This window comes from Ascaphus truei, chromosome 3 (genome assembly GCF_040206685.1).
Source record: "Ascaphus truei isolate aAscTru1 chromosome 3, aAscTru1.hap1, whole genome shotgun sequence".
In the NCBI taxonomy this organism is placed as follows: domain Eukaryota; kingdom Metazoa; phylum Chordata; class Amphibia; order Anura; family Ascaphidae; genus Ascaphus; species Ascaphus truei.
The window spans coordinates 35,197,429-35,218,005 of record NC_134485.1 but is presented as its reverse complement, the minus strand read 5'-3'; the positions used below and the strand labels follow the sequence as shown (position 1 = coordinate 35,218,005).

The 20,577-nt window shown below is 43.8% G+C and overlaps 1 protein-coding gene across 9 annotated transcripts in view; it reads right to left on the bottom strand.

The window, feature by feature from the left end:
- APP (amyloid beta precursor protein) overlaps positions 1 to 20,577 on the bottom strand; it is a 211,443-nt gene that overhangs the window by 108,119 nt on the left and 82,747 nt on the right. For all 9 annotated transcript variants that reach the window (XM_075593939.1, XM_075593943.1, XM_075593936.1 and 6 more), the window contains exon 3: positions 15,531 to 15,660. In XM_075593939.1, the coding sequence (XP_075450054.1) occupies positions 15,531 to 15,660 (130 nt within the window). The remainder of the gene's footprint in view (positions 1 to 15,530; positions 15,661 to 20,577) is intronic.

Genomic DNA, 20,577 nt, shown 5'->3' with positions numbered 1-20,577 from the left:
AACGACAATGAAAAACTTTTAGGAAGAATCTGGGAGATGAGAAATATCTGCTGCAGTAGCTACAGTTGATGATAGAAGTTGTTCTACTGTATTTGTATAGAATTGATCATGTTAGGCATACTGTCCTGTACATAGAAGAATCAGCAGGTTCAACGAAGTTCTGTCCGGCAGGACTTACAATTTATTTTTTGTCTTGCTGAAGCAAGAATAGATCGGGATTGTCCGAGACACCATAGCTGAGCTGACATTTCTCATTATAAATGCGAATATCTCAGTCTTCAACTGAGCCACCTGTGCTGAAGCGGACTGGAGCTGGCCACCCCTGCTTTATTACAAGGCCGTTCTAAGAAATCTCTAATGATTGTTTCGAGTATCAACAGCGGACCAAGAAGTCTTTGAATATATATGTAGCCAGGTCACCTGATGGCTACTATTCTGCTCAAGACTGCTGCAATCAGGTTGCCAGTAGTTTCTGTGGGGTATTCCCCCTCCGAGGAGCTGCACTTGAGTGACAGCAGGTGGTGGTGACATCAGACCTGATGCCCTCCTCCTGGCTGTACTTAAGGGCAGTACCGCCCCAAATTTAGGAGTTGTCCTTCCCCACTGAGGAAGGCAGGTCGCACAGTGGAAAGGCTGAGATTGGGCCTTCTCCAATCCTCTTCCCTCTGGGGGAGAGGGAGGGTGGACCATACCTCTGCCAGGGAGGTGGGGAAGAGCTAGGACGGCTGCAGGTGCCTTTGGCTTGTAGTGGCGGTCCAGGGACCATCCTTCAGTAAAAGCTGAGAGTACTGCATCGGGCAGAAGCCTACTGTGTAACTGTGCTTTACAGAAGACAATAAACCGTTCCGGTTATATACCTCCTGCCTGGTGCGTGGCCTTACTGGGGGGAGAGGTAATAGTTCTACCGGGGGAGAGGTAATAGTTCTACCGTGGGAGATCACATTCAGTTCCTGGTACCTACGGCAGATGGAGGCGCTGCACTGCTAAAGAGATATGTGGGGCATGAACCCCAGAAGCCTAGTCCTGTGTTACCCCTACCATCGGTGGATGACTCAGCCCTCCTGTTACCAGCACCATACAAAGAAGTATTAGACAAATCACCCACCGGGTGGGGGAAACACCGTTACACATACAAATCTCCGTGCTAATCCATCACTCACAAAAGGTAAACAAATATTTGAAATAGCTGGTGTGACCTGCAATAAAATGATCTAATATTCCTCCTCCACCTGACGTATGGGCGTTACCAGTCCCTGGTCTTGCACTTTTATTTTATGGGTGAATTAACACAAATTCAAATGAGTCAACAACTACGATATACCAATTAGAAACACAATGTCCAAATATATCCACGGAGCAATGAACCTTCAGTTATGTGTCTGAGAATTCACGTCTGCCTTGTGGGCCAGGGAAGGCTTTGCGTCTGCAATGACTACATTAATCTGGGTTCTTAGGCAAAGCACCAGGCCCCTTTCTCTTCATCAATCATGGTCGTTCAGAACACCTATTTGTAGATGTCATCTCCACAGTATTCAACTGGCAGTATACATCTCATCTTACAAGATTGCATATGTACAGGGTTCAGTGTAAAAGCATTGACACTGCTTATTACTCTCAGCTTCAAATCCAACGATGTAGTTTCAAATGACACTGAATTTCACATGAAGTTTGTAGCCCTTTTTCTGATGCTCCCAAAGGAACTACTGGTCACTGTACACAACCTGTGACTCCAGGAGATCTGAGCCTCCGCTAGCTGGGAGCCTGGGGTAAGACTTATAGCGCAGCGCCTCCACTTACCCTGGATCCCCGTGAGGTGAGATTCCCCTGGGCAAGAAATACAACAACACACATATGAATGCAACCAGTTTTACTGTAACGCAACAGTACCTTATCACTTTATCATATCAATTCACATAACCTAACACATAACCTTAGCAGCAATGCCTAACACCCTGATAACTGGTACCGTCCTTATAACGATAGTGGCTCAGCCACGCTCCTATTGAGTACCGTCTCTGTCCCGCTACCGCGTCCTCCACACCGTGTCCGTGTACGGTAATGTATTGGTATAGGCTCAGTTCTTTAGCCACTCGCTTAGCGTATCTAAAGAGTTACGCCTAAGGCGGGATCAGCGCCTGGTGCACTTGATGTAATAATACCTTCCGGTCACGGCGGTGACCGGTAACAACTTCGCAAAGGGTCAGACGAATCCGCGGCCTGCCTCCTGGGTCTTAATGTCCAGCCGTCTGGTCCCAAACGACTCGCCACAACTGCAACTGTGCTTTGTCCCTAACTGGTACTCAGTAAGGGTGATGCTCGCTACCACTATAGGGCGTCCCTGCAGCACAGCAACCTACGGTGACTTCAGGGAATACTCCTAGGGTCTGCGGGGTAGAACTGTCCTATGCAGGCGTCTCCCTGACCCACTGCACCCACACTACCTCTTCCTTCACCTCCCGGATCCCCTCTCACTAGCTTCTCTCTAATACCTGCAGCAACCCACTGCACTCACACTGTACCTGCAGCAACCGCACTGCACTCAACCTGGTACCTGCAGCTACACTGTGCCTTCTTGTCAGCGCTCACAGCACTGACAGCCGTGACACTGACAAGAATGCACACACACTCACACCTAAGGGCAGGGTCCCTACCTTAGGGGCCGTCCCTCAGTACCTACCCACTACCCTAACAGGGATTGGGGCCTGCCTGGGACCTGGGGATACCTTACCTGGTGTAGGAGCCACTTGCTCCCTACACCCTGCCTTCCCCTTCCTGCTCCCAGCTCCAACTGCCGTTCCTAAGCCCGCGAATTGTATCTCTTTCCCCCTGGCAGAGAATCCTTGGCCCTCAATTAGTCCCCTTGGTCAACTTGGGGACACCTGGAATGCTTGGCCTTACGCCTCATGGGAGTTGTAGTCCCGCAGAGGCCTCTATAGCATTGGGGCCGCGTACGCGCGTCTCCTGCGCATGCGCGACTCCCTAGCTTCTTTCGCGCATGCGCGATCACGGCGCATGCGCGCGCAACTGTAATGGCGGCCCCCGCTAGCCGGGTGCGCCGCCGGGACTCTGAGCGCTCCCTGCTCCGGCCCCCACCTTCTTGTCGTGCCGGCGGGTCCGTCGCTGCCTCCGGCGGCACCCGCGACCGCTCGGCACTCAAGGAGGGGGGTCTCCGAGGAGGAAAATAGACCGGGGCTACAAGTTTATGCAACAAATCAGAATAGTTTAGATTATTCTGAAAAATAAATTAAGTAGGTTGAGGTAAATTGTGAAGAGAAAAAAAAAAAAACCATGAACCCCCTCACCCGCATCAAGTTAGGATTTATTGGCATTGAAATAGCATAGATAACAAACAAATGGATAGGTTTAATTAAAAAAATAACAATGATACATGACGTCAACTTAAGCAGTATTGACCCATTCCTATTGAGCCTATCCTTTAGTGACAGCGAACAGATAGTTCGCACTTGGCACTTCTGCCCTTCTATTGGCTAATTGATATATCTCAGTGAAAAGAAGATTTTTCCCTATTACAAGAACGTCTTGAATTGATCATACTCTTTAGTGCAAAGTTTGCTGTGCATAAACAGAGGAGGCTATACAATATACAGTGTGTGTGTGTGCGTGCGCATGTGTATGTATATGTGTGCGTGTGCATACACACACACACACACACACACACACACAAAAACACATATATATATATATCAGTACCGTGTTAGCCAAGCTTCAATAATCAAAAAATAAATAGATGATATCGTTCTGTGGCTAACGAAATGCTTTTATTTGTGCGAGCTTTCGAGACACACTGATCTCTTCTTCCGGCGATGTTACACTGTATGATGTATCATCTATTTATTTTTTGATTATATATACACATATATATATATATATATATATATAGTGGTCGACTATCCTATATTATCCTATATTGATTGGTAAATGAATAATAGATAATTGCAGTCACACGATTGTGAAGCAACAATTTTGAATGTATAATCTGGAATTAATAAATGACATTAATTAATTAACATCAATATAGGATAATTATCCAATATAAACATAGCAACTTCTAAAAACAAGTTGATAATGTTGTTTTTAATATATATTTGCAGTTACATGCTTATAAATGTGAAATCTATGTATGTCTGTATTTTGATTATATTTCATCTCATTTACATCAATGTTTTATATAGTTATTAGTTAATATGTACAAAGTAGTTCAATTACAACTCAATATGGTTAGCACAGATGACCCAATTTAGGGCAATATTGGGCGTATTTTACTTGAATTTTGCAATTAGATGGGAAGCCATTTAAATAGTAGCCCAATTAGAATGCACGTTATCCCCTGATGAAATCCGTCAATCTGAAGAAACGCGTAGGGCACGTGGTTTCAAGGAGCTACGTTTGGTGGAATAGCTCGTGCGTCTGCTGCCAGGAGAGGGAGGGCGTTCCCTGAGCCACACACAGCATCTAATGCTGGAACAACAGACTGTATACCTGAATTTCCGGAGGGACATCTGACTGTGTTGTACCGATAGCAGTGAGGTCTGATGTACTGAAGTAAACATTCGGCGAGCAGCTACTTGTTGGCGCATGGGTTTACCCATACAATGCTTATTTTGCATTGACAAATTTTGAGTGTGCATTTGTCTTGTGATTTTTTATTAAAATGTTGTTACCAGATTTTACACATGGATCGGGCGCTTTTTCTCTTGTTTCTCCAATATATATTTATATTTATATATTTGGAAGAGTAAACTAATCGTAAGAAGCCTTTTCCAGGGGAAATATATTTTCTTATTTTAAAGTCCGGGCTCCAAACATAACATTTTACTGAGAGATGCTAGGTTTTTCCTTACCCTTGGGCCAAGTCAAACGACTCGTTATGCAACTCCCTGCATGAGGGATAAGGAGTGCATATAGTCAAACACACTGAGCTGTGCAAGTACGGCCGGGCGGCCAAGACTCGTACGTGCAAACAAAATCAGCACACGCAGGAATCCGAGACTCGTACGTGCAAACAAAATCAGCACACACAGGAATCCGAGACTCGTACGTGCAAACAAAATCAGCACACGCAGGAATCCCAGACTCGTACGTGCAAACAAAATCAGCACACGCAGGAATCCGAGACTCGTACGTGCAAACAAAATCAGCACACGCAGGAATCCGAGACTCGTACGTGCAAACAAAATCAGCACACGCAGGAATCCCAGACTCGTACGTGCAAACAAAATCAGCACACGCAGGAATCCCAGACTCGTACGTGCAAACAAAATCAGCACACACAGGAATCCGAGACTCGTACGTGCAAACAAAATCAGCACACGCAGGAATCCGAGACTCGTACGTGCAAACAAAATCAGCACACACAGGAATCCGAGACTCGTACGTGCAAACAAAATCAGCACACGCAGGAATCCCAGACTCGTACGTGCAAACAAAATCAGCACACGCAGGAATCCCAGACTCGTACGTGCAAACAAAGTCAGCACACGCAGGAATCCCAGACTCGTACGTGCAAACAAAATCAGCACACGCAGGAATCCGAGACTCGAACGTGCAAACAAAATCAGCACACGCAGGAATCCCAGACTCGTACGTGCAAACAAAATCTGCACACACAGGAATCCGAGACTCGTACAGTACGTGCAAACAAAATCAGCACACGCAGGAATCCGAGACTCGTACGTGCAAACAAAATCAGCACACACAGGAATCCGAGACTCGTACGTGCAAACAAAATCAGCACACGCAGGAATCCGAGACTCGTACGTGCAAACAAAATCAGCACACGCAGGAATCCCAGACTCGTACGTGCAAACAAAATCAGCACACGCAGGAATCCGAGACTCGTACAGTACGTGCAAACAAAATCAGCACACGCAGGAATCCCAGACTCGTACGTGCAAACAAAATCAGCACACGCAGGAATCCCAGACTCGTACGTGCAAACAAAATCAGCACACGCAGGAATCTCAGACTCGTACTTGCAAACAAAATCAGCACACGCAGGAATCCGAGACTCGTACAGTACGTGCAAACAAAATCTGCACACGCAGGAATCCGAGACTCGTACGTGCAAACAAAATCTGCACACGCAGGAATCCCAGACTCGTACGTGCAACCAAAATCAGCACACGCAGGAATCCGATACTCGTACGTGCAAACAAAATCAGCACACGCAGGAATCCCAGACTCTTACGTGCAAACAAAATCAGCACACGCAGGAATCTTTTCCTTATTGGAAGTAATAATTACTCATATCTACTAGACTAGAGCACACTGGAAATAAAGCAGGACTCGGATCAGAATGTCCTACTGTATAGGCTCATTGGCGGTGATCTCCAATGGGTGTACGGTGGCTTATTGTATGTGACTCTTGCACACACACCTCAATAGCCTTTTTTTATTTTTTTTATTCCCTGAAAAGGTGTTTTTTTCAGTTGAATATTTCTTCAAAAATGTAAACACACCAGGACATGTACAATGAAATAGATCATAGGGACAAAAATAGTAAGAGAAAAGTTTGCAGCATATTTTTTCCGCACCAACTATGTGGAACAGACTAAGGGCCCTATTATTCAACATATAATGTCGCAGCGAGCGTTTGGGGCGATTTTGGCTGAAAATCCCATTGGTCTATGGATAACAGGCTGAGCACTGCGTCATGTTTAATTGCCCACAGGGAGAGATAAAGGGCGATCCTGTATAATGATAGTTTGAAAAAGAAAAGGAGTAACTACGGTACCCCCCTTTCTCCTGGCGCAGGTAAGTGGGGGTTAGTGGGGGGTGCGGGAGTGCGGGGACCGCCGGCAGGGGGCGCAGGGAAAAAAAGTTTGCGCCCCCCTGTGCTAGGAGATAGTTATGAAAAGCAGAGCTGCAGACCTGTCTGAGACGTGAATGTGCTCATTAGTGATATTTTCATTAGATGAACTTCAATACAAATCTTTGTTTGATCAACCTCTGTGCAGTGTCCTTCCTTTAGACTTCTTGTTTAGGTGATATTTACTATTTTTACGATGATTTCATGAAACATGCACACGGCATGTCTAAATTCTGTGCCAACAGAGGCGAGGAAGGAGAAGAGACAATGATCGACAATGATTGGTACTAAATTGACCAGGATGAAAATGGACAAAATCAAGTGATAGTTGTGGGTGCAAAACTGTGAATTAGTGGTGAATTGCAGGAAAGGAGTGAAGGGCATAGGGAGAGATGCTCTTCCAGAGCGTTCCCGTTGTTGCACACCACCCTTTAAAACTTAACATTTAACAGTATTAAAAATAAAACATACATCACTGTTCTAACATTTTAGATAAGTGATCCATTATTGCTAATTTGCAGATGAGCTTTAAAGGAGTAGAGTAGATTACTAGATTAGTAGATTCTCTGTGGTAATCCGATAAGCACTGGAAGGTATAAAGGAACAGGGCACTACGGCTTTTCCAATGCAATTTTATTGCCAAAAGATTTGACGTAACGATTCGGCTTTACATGGCCTTTAGCAAAAGAAAAAAATGGCTTCCTTTTGATAAAGGCCATGTAAAGCTGAAACGTTGCGTCGAATCTTTTGGCAATAAAATTGCATTGGAAAATCCGTAGTGCCCTGTTCCTTTATACCTTCCTTGAAAGGAGTAGTACATTCCTTTATATGAGTGGTTAATTTCACTGTTAGGGGCTATAAAGCTAGCGAACTGCTGACAGGTAAGATGGAATACAACACTGAGTTTAACACTAGTATGTGGTTAGCCACTAAGGTAACCATGTTATTGAGGTATGCCACCTTCTAGTGCAGTGGTCTTCAACCTTTTTCTCTCTCTCCGGGCACCTCCAATCAGTGTTCAGCTGGGCAGGACAGTGACAGAAGACACAGGACAGAGACAGGCAGTGAGTCACAGGAGACAGAAGGAGGCAGTGTCATAGAAAACACACACACACACACACACACACACACACACACCAGAAAATACAAATGACAGACACACAGACACACCTCTCTACTGCCCATACTGCTTCAGCTTCTGCTTGGCTACATCCCCCAGGCTCCCGACACCTCCTCCTGCATTACCCAGCAGCAACCAATCAGGATAGAGGAAACTGCCCAGCCCCCTGGTAACTGCCCTGCTCTCTCCCTGCTCTGGGAGATCAGGGAAATCCCGCTGCACAATTTTGATCCTTTCACGGAACCCCAGGGTCCAGCGGAACCCGGGTTGGGAATCACTGCTCTAATCTAGTCGGATCAAATGGCTATTAGCAATAATCGCAGGGTTTGTGGTCTAGAATTGCCACATGCATCTACCTGCAAACGTAGAATAGCAACATTGAATCTCTTGGCAGAATGGCTATAAAGCTGTATCTGTGTAGGAGGCACTCCCGATGAGATCAGGAGAAACCGTCTATTCAGTCAGCTGTCTGTATACCTGGTATATACCTGTAGGGAATGGTTAGACTCACCACCCAAGAGTATAGCACTTGCGAGTGGATTAAATATTACACTGCAGAAACTGTCAGTGTTTGCAGGAGTATTGCACCTACAACTAGGCACAAATTGCTATTTTGAATGAACACAGGGTTTGGGGTCTATAATTACCAAAATTAACTACTACCTTGCGAAAAATAGCAAAAATCAATTAATATCAATGACAGTCTTCCGTTAAGGGCAACTGTAAAGTATAGCAGCCATATCGCTCTAGAAGGCAGTGCGCCTGTGTTAACCCAGGCTGTATCAAATCAGCTGTATGAAATCAGAGGAGGACATCTATTCAGTGATGATTGAAAAACCCCCACGGGGTAAATGTGTGGTAAGAATATAGATGTCAGTAAACCCCACCCAATCATGACCTTATGGTCTATAGCGGAGTGTAGCTAGATGCAGTAATTGGAACAGAGAGTAGAAGTGCTCTGCCACTCGCTAACTGAATATCCCACTGGCTAAGCCCTGACGCTCTATAAAAATGTTTGCCAAACTTCCTTACTGCAGACCCGTGTCTGCGTCTGCTGATGTAATGCTAACGTGCCCGATGCCTGTTTCCCTCCAACTACGGAGCTTCGTCAGGGGAAATTCGCGGATGTGCTCAAACGGGGGTTAATAAAGGGACTCGTTCTGAGGTAATCACAGAATCAGTTGTTGCGCAGGCCCTGTTACTTGTATCCTGGGTGGTGCACTATAACGCAGATAATATGCATATTCCAAACATTGTGGGGGTCGTAAAGTTATTAGAAATTAATAAACGGATAGCAGTGATACTGTGTTAATTATAGGTATCTTGGATAGCTTTAATGATAAGAGAAAATGTATGGAGCAAGTTCTGTATGGATCGCACGTATTGGTCACACCATGAAGAATACATGAAGGCAGATGTTCGTAAATATGAATAACTATGGAACATTTTACCAGTCAGAGGAGGAAGATGTGATTTTATTTTCTATTATTTTAGTGTATTGTATCTGATCTATTAAAATGGTACAGTGGGATGCTGGAGGGGTATCAATCTATGAATGAGGTAAATCTGAATCCTTCATTGAGGCCATTACGACTGCACACTTTTAATTTATAGATCCACTCTGCCTCAATACAGAGTATTTTTTTTGCCCATATCGCCTCCTCTCACTGAACCGTTCAAATGGTATATTCCCATGAAAAACGTCAGGCAGTTCACATCCCATTATGCCTCTGATAAATATGTCTAGCGACCGGAGTGTCAAGTGTATGTTTGATGGAATTGTCGTGCTCCAGGATACGTATACATATTAGTCTCGTTGTTTCCCCAACATATCTCTTGCCGCAAGTATATGTAATTAGATACATAACGTTGACAGTTCGACAGTTGGTGAATGCATTGGATGGTGAAGTGTTTGCTTTTATCATGGTTAGAGAATGTTTTGGAGGGAGAAACAGGATTGCAAGCCTTGTAACCCTGACATTTATACATCCCCTTGACTGGGGAGGTAAGCCAGTTAGTTGATCGCACTCGCTGGTGAGGAATATGGACCAAATTATCACGCAGATTTTTGGAACGCCTGCTTGTGATAGTTGGAATAAGACCCAAAGTTTCTTTGAGATCACTGTCAACAAGGATGAGATGCCAATGTTTCATAAAGATGCATTTAATCTCCCACCCATCTTTTATTGTACTGTCAAGTGCTCAATTGTACGCTCTTTTCAGAACATTGAGACTGTGGCCACAATTCAGAAATCGGTCCCTCAGGTCTTTGGACTGTGCTATAAAGTCTTTCAGGGTGCAGCAATTCCTCCTTAATGTGAGGTATTGTCCTGCTTGTATCCCTGCCACTAAACGCAGAGGATGTTGGCTCTATGCCCGGAGTAGACTGTTTGTTGCCATGCGTTTTCTGAATACTTTAGTCTGAATGTTGCCCAGAGAATCTTTGTCAATATAGAGATCCAGAAAGGTGATGGCTGTTTTGCTCATTTCTATTGTTCGTTTAAGATTAAGGTGGTTCTTATTCAAATGTGCTACCAATTCAGAGAAGTGTTGCGGGACGATTCCAAAGAATGAAAATATCATCTATGTACCTGATCCAAATGTCCACAATTATCAAATGTGTTTATTCATAATAGCAATTTGATCCCATAGAAGGTGGCATACCTTAATAACATCGATAGTTACCTTAGTGGCTAAACTAAACCACATACTAATGTTATACTCCATGTTGTATTCCACCTTACCTGTCAGCAGTTTGCTAGCCCTACATGCAGTTCTATGGCTCCTAACTGTGATATTAACCACGCATATAAAAGGAATGTACTATTCCTTTAAACCCCATCTGCAAATTGGCAATAATTTATCACTTTATTTAAAAGAGTGGTCATTTTCACTGCCAAAATGTCATCTACTTAATACTTTTAATTACTACTTAAACTCAAAGAACAGCGATATATGTTTTATTTTTAAAACTATTAAATGTTAAGTTTTAGTGTGCAACAAAGTGAATTCTCTGCAAGAGCATCTCTCTAATGGAGGAACATATATACACACACACACACACACACACACACACACACACACACACACACACACACACACACACACACACACACACACACACACACACACACACACGAACATGGAAGCCAGCACTCTGACTCTGTCCCCTTGCCCTGGTGAAAATTGAAGAAATTGGTAGCGACCACCATAATAAATGACAAATGTTTCATTCATGACATTGGTGCCGTTTTCTTCAATTTGTCACTTCGGGGAGATTATATTAGATGGTGTTTTTTTGCTGTGCCCACAGCTTGAAAAGGTTGCGGAACAGGTGCACCTCATAGTGCAGTGCCAGTGCTGCCACAAAGAATTCTGGGGTGCTACTTTTCACAGTCTGGCCACTGTCAATTTCTACAATAGGAAGAAAAGCGATGCAGAGTTTATATTGCACTAGGGCCACTGTTCCTGAGTGACACAAAGTGTATCAGGAACCAAGAGGAAGTTGCTGGTTTAGCATGTAGTTCCTCGCGGAGAAAAGCCTCTGAGGCTTTTACATCCCATGCCATGATGCCTACCATGGAATAAAGGATTTTTATCTACACATCGGTATCTAGCCCCCTTATTTGGCATTGCTGTTCTCCGGTCTCCGCGAGGAACTACATGCTGTACACCGTCCACGTTATGCACGCTGTGGGATCCACCGGACAGGAAAACTCTCCTACGTGAGTACCCCGGTTCATTCACTATGGCTGGGTGTCTACAAATATAAGTGTCTTTCTCCAGGGGGACATCATTATTGTGGTACTGGGAAGTCAGAGATTTCTTTACTGACTTTACCATTTTACACAGATTCCCCACATTTTAGGAGCGATTATATTAGACACGGACACATATGTGAACAGAGAGTGGTGGTTATCCCTGCCTGACTTTATTTATTTATCCATCAACCATATCCTAGATCATCATCTAGCAATACCCCACAGCTTAGCACGGATTTCTAGGAACCCTGTGTCCCAGTATCTTTTGAAGTTGCTGGTTTAGCTTTGACCAGCTTTCTCACATACGAAATAACAAAAGAAAAACACAACGGTCCAAAAAAAATAAACAAGAGAAAATATAAATGATACCAATGCATGGTTACGTTTTTATTTTTAAAGCGATTATAAGAAATCAGGCTTGAGCACACTGTCAGTGACACCGTACTATTGCAGCTTTGCATTCTGTTGAAGTGTCAAAATCTTGTCTTTAACTCCCTCATATCACACCTCCCACCCTCAGCATCCCCTGCCTTGAGCTCCCTGTCAAGTCCCTCCGAAGCCTGCATATCAGATATAAGCAGTAAATTAACATTCATCCCATCATGAAGCACCCACACAGGCGCAGGAAATTTGCATCCCTGTATCTCAAAAGTAGCACAAAATACATCACTTGACAAACATATTAAGACAGGGAGATCGGTATTTGTAAGCCAGAAAATTCCAGCCGAGAATTTTATCAAAGGATCATCAAAACCGAGATGATGTTTACCCAAGAACACTGTATAACCCAAAATCCTAATGGCCCCCTGCTGTATTACACACAGCGTGGTATTCGTCAAATCAGAATACATATTCACTGCAAGACTATCCTGCAGAATATTGCAAGAAAAGTTAAACACAAATACTTGACAGGCTTAAGTATACATGTTGCTAAGTGTAGGCCAACACTTTTGTGCAAACATCACTGCACAGGAAGAATGCTAAAATCTGACTCACTTGCACACAGTAACGTTTCTATAGAATTCAGTATGGTTAGTACAGTGGTATTGCCACATATAGGCCACTAGAATGGCCAAAGGCACGGGACACATTTGCATGTCATTATTCTAAACCAGGGTTGCGCGAGATTGTCAGGGGGGGGGGAGGGGGAGGTGGCGCGGTGGTTACAGAGGTCTCGCGCTCTTCCCAAAGGCATTTCAATTAAATGTCAGGGGAGCGGCGAAGGCCTCTGTAACTTCCCTTACCTTGGCTAGGGCGGCTTCTGGCACCGCGGCGTCAAATGACGCTGTGGGGTCACGTGACATCAGAACACCGGAGACAAGGTGAGGAGTGGGGGCGCAAGCAGAGGGAAAGAGCCGGCAAGGGGGCGCAGGGGAAAAATGTGCGCACCCCTGTTCTAAACTACAACTAAACTATACAAAAACACAGTGTTTTCCTTATATATGGACATAGCGCAGGAAGGAATGTTGCAGTAATTGAAGTGCAGGTGTGGGGGTGTAAGCACTAATTACTACAATTCTTAAAGCCCCTGCAAGCATCGCTTTGTATCTGAAAAACAAAGTACTTTTACATTTCATCAGCCAAGTTTCAGAATGGAAATAAAAACACGTGTCATTACAATTTATCATTAGTCTGGGGAACAAATAAGAGGACTGGTGATTTCAATGTACACAACAATATTTTGGGGTCTGTTATTACAGCTTCTATTCAAGATATTACCAACTGTGCTATGTTAGGATCTTCTTTCCTTTCAAGGCATAAATTACACATGATGACAATTTTTTCAGACAGCTGTAATAATTTAACGTGACAAATAACGGAAGAAACGCATTTCGTGGTGCTAGCGTTATTCTGTACTGGGCATTTAAATACGGACGTGAACATTTGCTCAATAATGTGAATGTAATGTCACCACCCGCAGGGTCACTCAAGACAACAAGCAAAACGCTTGCTTGTTAAGGTCCGAAACGTTGAAATCACATTTACATCATTGTGAAATTACGCCATTATCCGATATTAAAATACTGATGCCAGCAACATTTAAGGCAAAATCTTATTGCAGGGGGGCTCAAGTCCAGTTCCCAAGCCCCCCAACAGGTCCTGATATCCCTGCTTCAGCACAGGTGGCTTTATCAGAGTCTCAGTCAGGGAGGGTGTATGGGGGTGGTTGGGGGGGGGGGGCGTGTGTGTGTGGGGGGGGGGGGGACGGGGACGTGTGTTTAAGGACTTAAGTTCAGCACCCCTGCCTTATTGCCTGACAAAATGTCAAAGTAACATTCCTCACCCTGGTGCGGTAATCCAGCAACATTTCAGGGTAAGAAATTTATATATACTGTATTTTATGTTATCCATATGACTTACCCAGTTCGGTGGTACCTTACTCAGGGGTGCGCAATCTTTTCCCCGTGCACCCCCCTGCCTGCTCTCCTCGGCGGCCCACCAATCCCTCCCCCCCCCCACCGTGTTCGGCCCCGGCGTCAAATGATGCACGGGTTACCATGATGACGCGACGCTGGAAGGGAAGTGGGTTATAGAGGCCTCGTGTGGTCCCCCGGCATTTAATTGAAGTGCCTGGGGGGAGAGCGCAGGACCTCTAAAACTGCCGCACCACCCAACCCCCCCAGAAAATCTAGCGCCCCCCTGTTTGCGCACCCCTGCCTTACATTGTACACGCTTCTTGTTTTGGACAGCCTGAGCAGGATTGCTGCTTTCATTCCAGCTGCAGGCAGGTATTCATGATAAGAATATATTATCAAGAAATATTGTAAGTGCCTTTATCTAACTTTGCCTCAACTAATGTCCTCTTCATATCTTTCTGGCTTCATAGAATAACCCTCACTGGATCTGTAATCTCTCTATCTAATCTACCTGTGCCTGCATTTGTTCTCTGCCCAAGCCCTACTACATCCCTGCAATGTCTGAGAGCACTCCTCCTCAAACCAGCCTTCCATTAAGCTAGTCAACATATCCTCCTCCCTAATATTCTGCTTCATTCAGTACCTGACAGTTCGTTTCCCACACTACTTGCACTGTGCAGCCTCTCTGATTATATGCACTTACATTCTTGTACCATATGCATTTACATATCCTATTACATCGATTTATCTCCAGCTACACTGGGCAGGCCAGGGGAGTGCACATTGTTTCCACTTATATTCGTAGCCCTTATACTTGGCATTGATATGTCTTGATTTAACGCAGGGGTGCGTGCCCCCGAGAATTTTTTTTTTTTGGGGGGGAGGGGGAGGCATGGCGGTTACAGAGGCCCCACGCTCTTCAGCGTGAGGCCTCTGTAAACTCACTTACCAGGCTTTGGTCCACGCATCTCCATGGCAAAAGGCGTCAAATGACACCGCAGGGTGTCTATACAAGTGGTGGCAACTCCAGTTCTCAAGGGCCACCAACAGGTCAGGTTTTCAGAATATCCCTGCTTCAGCACAAGTAGCTCAATCAAAGGCTGAGTCATAATGACCAAGTCACTGATTGAGCCATCTGTGCTGAAGCAGGACTGGAGTTGGCCACCCCTGTTCTTTATAAAATGCAAGATTGCAAATCTGGTAACAATTTGAATGCTGAATGGCCAAAGAACTAAAGATCTCGGAAGGTTAACCATGGAAGACTTCACTTCCACCCATTTTACTTGTCCGCATTACGCTATCGCACTGACTGAGTTATAGTTATGGCCAGCGTGGAACGCGTCAGACAACTGAGAATATCTCAAAGTATTGGGCTATCTGGGCGGGACATCACATTTAAGTACGGATACTAAAATGAACTTGTGTAGCAGAAACACGAATCAAAACCTTGGACTGTTTCTCACCCAAGCATCTGTAGGGGACCACGATGTGAGTGTGGCTCTTGCACTGCTTGCGTCCTCTCTTGCACCAGTTCTGGATCGTCACCGGCTGGTTGGCTTCAACCACATTGGTGATCTGCAGCTCTGGGTACACCTGAAGCAGGAGAGATGAAAGATGAGACATTAACAATTTTCCTACGGCTTTATTACACTTTGTTCATGTCATTTTTTTAATGACAGCAGCACAGGATGCAACATAGTCATTTAACCTGGGTTTGTAAGGGCACATTTAGTAATATCAGTACTGAATACATCTGCCCACTTCTACAACTGCTCAATTATTTCCTTAAGATTTGCAATCGTGGAATAGTACTTACAGTACGTCTATAGCTTTGCGCTACATCAAACCGCCCCTAGATATAACAACCCCCTTCACTGAACTGCTGTCCACTTTTTCAATGAGCACGTTATATAGAATATTGAATATAAAAGTCCATCTTACAAATAAATGTAGGTTCTCATTCCTTTTCACCTATACCCATTTCCTTCTCCACGCCGGAGAAAATACGGGACTGAAAAGCTGCACTCCTGGGAGGAAGTATTACTATGATTGTATATTCCAGGATATATAGGTGATAGAAATAGGAAATGGGCATCATAGAAAACGTCCACACATGACTTTTGTGGTTATGAAAACTAGAGGTGAGTGAGCTTGGAATCCGACATCCCGAAGCCTTAGCAAATCCAAGCAAAATGTAGTGCATCACAAAACTATGCCACAGATGTGCCATGTAAAGCAGGGGTTCCCAACTCCAATCCTCAAGACCCCCAACAGGTCAGGTTTTGAGGATATCTCAGCTTCACCACAGGTGGCTCAAAACCTGACCTGTTGGGGGGGGAGAGTGTTGGGGGGGAGGGGGGAGAGTGTCGGGGGGGAGGGGGAGGGTGTCTTGTAGACTGGAGTTGAGAACCAATGATGTAAAGAACTAATCAATGTTTATATTACAATTCTATTGCTCACGATGACCAACCCCTCACTCATTCAGAGATGTACTACATACACAGTTGCAAAGTTTTGTGACATATTATTATTATTATTAATAATAATAATAATAATAGCATGTTCTTGTATAGCGCTGCTAGTTTTACATAGCACTTTACAGAGACATTTTGCAGGCACAAGTCTCCTACTTAACATTTCTTACAGACAAATGAATGAAATGTAGCTTTTGACTGGTAATATATCTCTGCCGACGCTTTTCAAACCTTTTATTTTTGCAACATTAGGGTCTATCATCTATCAGCCCCACGGCATTGTTGTGGACTTCCATACTATTTACACCCACCACCAATTCTTGTAAGAAGCTGCATTTAAAGTGTGTGTGGTACCTTTTTCTGACCCCAAATATAAACACATACACTGACTAAGGAAACGCTATAGCGAACAGCATATCGAGAAGGCAGAAGCCCATATTTACTAAAATGATGCTACTCCATAAAGGAACACCTTACAGCCCAAAAAGTCTGGCGCGCAAGGTGTCTTATGGCACAGCACCGGTAAAGAAATATGGCCCAGGGTCCAACCTCCAAACTATGCCTGTGCTGCTGAGGAACCACTGCATAGGGACAATACATTAGCCAGGAGTTGGCTATAAAGAAAGCCACAGTATAGGCGAGTTTCAGATGCATTTGTTCGCAGGCAAGTCACCCGCTCTCCTTGTGCTTAAAGAAAAACAAAAAGTAGGACTAGTTACACTGTCAGGGCTTTATGAGAATTCATTATTAGTATTAATTATCTAACAGTTGCAGAGTAAATAAGGTTGAAAAAACGACGACATCCATCAAGTTCAACCTATGTTAAAGGTGCAATCCAAGCAATATCCTAGGTTTTTTTTTTTTACATAAATAAGGTCTGTAGTATTGGATAATAATTTGTAAATAGTTATACAGTAATTTACCTCTAAGATCACTCTTTTCTAGTGAAAACAATGTATCTAGCCTTTCTTCATAAGTCAGACCATCCATCCCCTCTATTAATTTGATGTTTCTCTTATGCAGTGGTGCAAAAAAGGACACTGTATTCATGGTCTTGCTAAGGATTTATAATATACAGTGGCAAAGCTGGTTGTGCGTTGGGATGAACACAAGTGGTCTTCACTTGTAGCCATAACCTGTTTTATGCAAGATAATATCTTATTAGCCTGTGCAGATACTGCCTGACATTGCGCACTCTTACTAAGTCTGCTAAGACAAGCACTCCTAAAGCCTTCTCTATCAGTTACACTAAAGGAACAATCCACCCTAACTAACCACCATTTAATTTTTTTACGGGATTCTCCAGATTAGAACCTCTATTTTCAGCTCCAGAGATTCAACCCTCTGGTTCCGAAGATACCTGCTGGTGGAATTACAAATAGTAGTTTTTGAAGGGGGTTTAAACAGGTTCAAAACAGCCATTCAACAGGAAACCACAACCAAAGATGGTGTGTTTTCCGATTGACCTGAGATTTGCCAGCCATTTTGTTTCTCCTGAGGGAGATTTAAAGCTGGTAACTTCACCAGTAAGTATCTCAGGAACGAAAACATTGGGGTCTGGCTCCGAGGAACGGAGTGTCCTCAGAACTGAAAATAGTGGCATTTGGTTCAGGGGGACCTCCTGCTTTCCATACTGTAAAAAACAAACCAAAAAAATAAAAACCATTAGGAGGTACTGCTCCTTTAATTAAAACCTTGGTGTAATCAACTTTGCTTATTATGAGGGAATACATTTATCATTTCAGCCCAGCAAACTTTTTCTGAAAAATATAAATAAATAAAAAATAACTACTTAAGTGAAAGTTGCATTATTAATATTTTAGGGCTCTTCTAAGTTTTGTTTGAATTTACCTGTCAAGAATTGGAGCCTCAAGAGACTCAGCTGATTAAATGTGTAACTGCTAAGGATTGACAAGTTAGGCCTCGATTATACCAAGAGCTGCAGGGCGGCAGCGCTATCTGTGACGTCACCCTGCGCTGCCACCGAGCGGCATCTTGGTTATACCGGGGAGGCAGGAGAGAAGAGTAGCAGAGGAGGCTTGGAGGCGTGGCGGAGGCGTGACTGAGTGGTTCGCCCTCATTGACTGCGGCGCTCATGTGGCGGGCCGTGGCCGTCGCCTCAAGAAAACAGCTTTGCAAATCTCTTCAGCAGACTGCCGCCCTGCAGCTCCAGGTGGCGCGTGATTTGTAAACCATCAGCGGATTTCAGCAATATGTTTTCCAGCCGCGCAGTGTCGTCGGCGACTTCTCGTATAATCACCGCCTTATTGTTATAATACCCCAGGCAAAAAAAATCTGTGAAAGCTGCATCAATATTCTACAAATGGAACCTTTTATATTAAAATGACCGCATGATTTAACAGAACAGGTATGAAAAGCTTCAGTGGATCGTCCATTATACAAGCAGATGGTCAGTAAATTCTTTCAATGTTAATTGAAATGATTACATTACAATGCTCAGCCAAAGAATTCACCCTCTTAGTGAGCTGCTAGAAGAGATTGTGGAGTTAAGATGACTATACTCGTGTCAGAAGAGAGAAGGTCTCAATTAGTGCCTGAAACATACGAGATATTACATAGAACATGTAGCTATTCCTATTCATGACTCAGAATTGGCTGGGATTAAAGTGGTACACGTAGCATGGATTGATTCTCAGGAGCAAAGGGAAACAATTGCAGTTACAATGGGAATTCTAATGTGTTCACTAGAAGAAATGATGGTTACATTACAGACAGGCATTTCTGGCTTTCCATTCAAGACTGCTTGAAACCTATGAGCACACTTTCTCAGGAAAGGCTGTGACGCACTTATGAATAGGAGAGCTGACTGACTGAGTGCATAATGAATATCCTTGTGTACACATACTGTACTCTAGGCACACCTGTATTAATCATTGGGATGTATTATTAACAAGTGCACGCTACATAGCAATCACAAATCTATACATTACCCTCTAAGAGCTTTGTTTTGTATTTACATATTGATTAAGCTTAATCAAGGTTCAGCAATAACAAAGTGTAATTAATGTTTTAATAAATGTGTATTATTTTATATATGTCATATGCTTCGTCATTCAGGACCTCCGTCAATAATTTGTTCATAAATCCAATTACTAATTAAGTCAAACATAGGAGTTCATGCGCCAGAGCTTTTTTCTATCTTCACTTGATTACAGGGGGTTAGAGACCCCCAAAACTGCACAGAACTCGAATATTTCATTTTTTTCCCCAAGTTATTATAATTTAAACACAGGTTATATCACCACCTCTTTTACGCCTATTATTTTTATTGATATTACACGTTAGCGCGTCAACAACCTCTATACATAAGCGATTTCTATACCAAGACAAATTTCCCTAGCCAATTCCAATCTGGGTTTCGTCCCAAACACTCCACCGTAACTAGACTGCTAAAAGTTTGCAATGAAATCCAGTGTGGAATGGAACGGGGACAACTCACTGGTGCAGTATTCCTAGATTTTGCAAAGGCTTCTGACACAGTTGATCATGCTATCTTGCTCAACAAACTCCAGAGCTCTGGAATAAGGAAGCTTGCTTTAAACTGGTTTCAGTCCTACCTATCAGGAAGATCCCAACATGTGTCCATCTCAGGCTCTAACTCCAACCCCTTGGATATCACCTGTGGTGTCCCGCAAGGCTCTGTTCTGGGGCCCCTACTCTTCTCAGTGTTCATTAATGATCTTCCCACAGCTTGTAAGGAAGCCTCAATACACATGTAAGCAGACGACACAATCCTATATGCACACAGCCATAGCCTCTCTAACCTTCAACACATACTTCAGTCTGACTTTTTGAGACTCGAAAACTGGATTTCCCAAAACAAACTGTTTTTAAACACTGACAAGACCGTAACAATGGTATTCGGGACCAAGACTACATTTTTAAAGCTTCTAGTGACTGAACTCCTGATTAGAACCAACACTAACACCACCCTAACCCCCGTCACTAGTTTTAAATACCTGGGCTTATGGTTTGACTCCCACTTAACATTCGGGATGCACATTGATATCCTGAC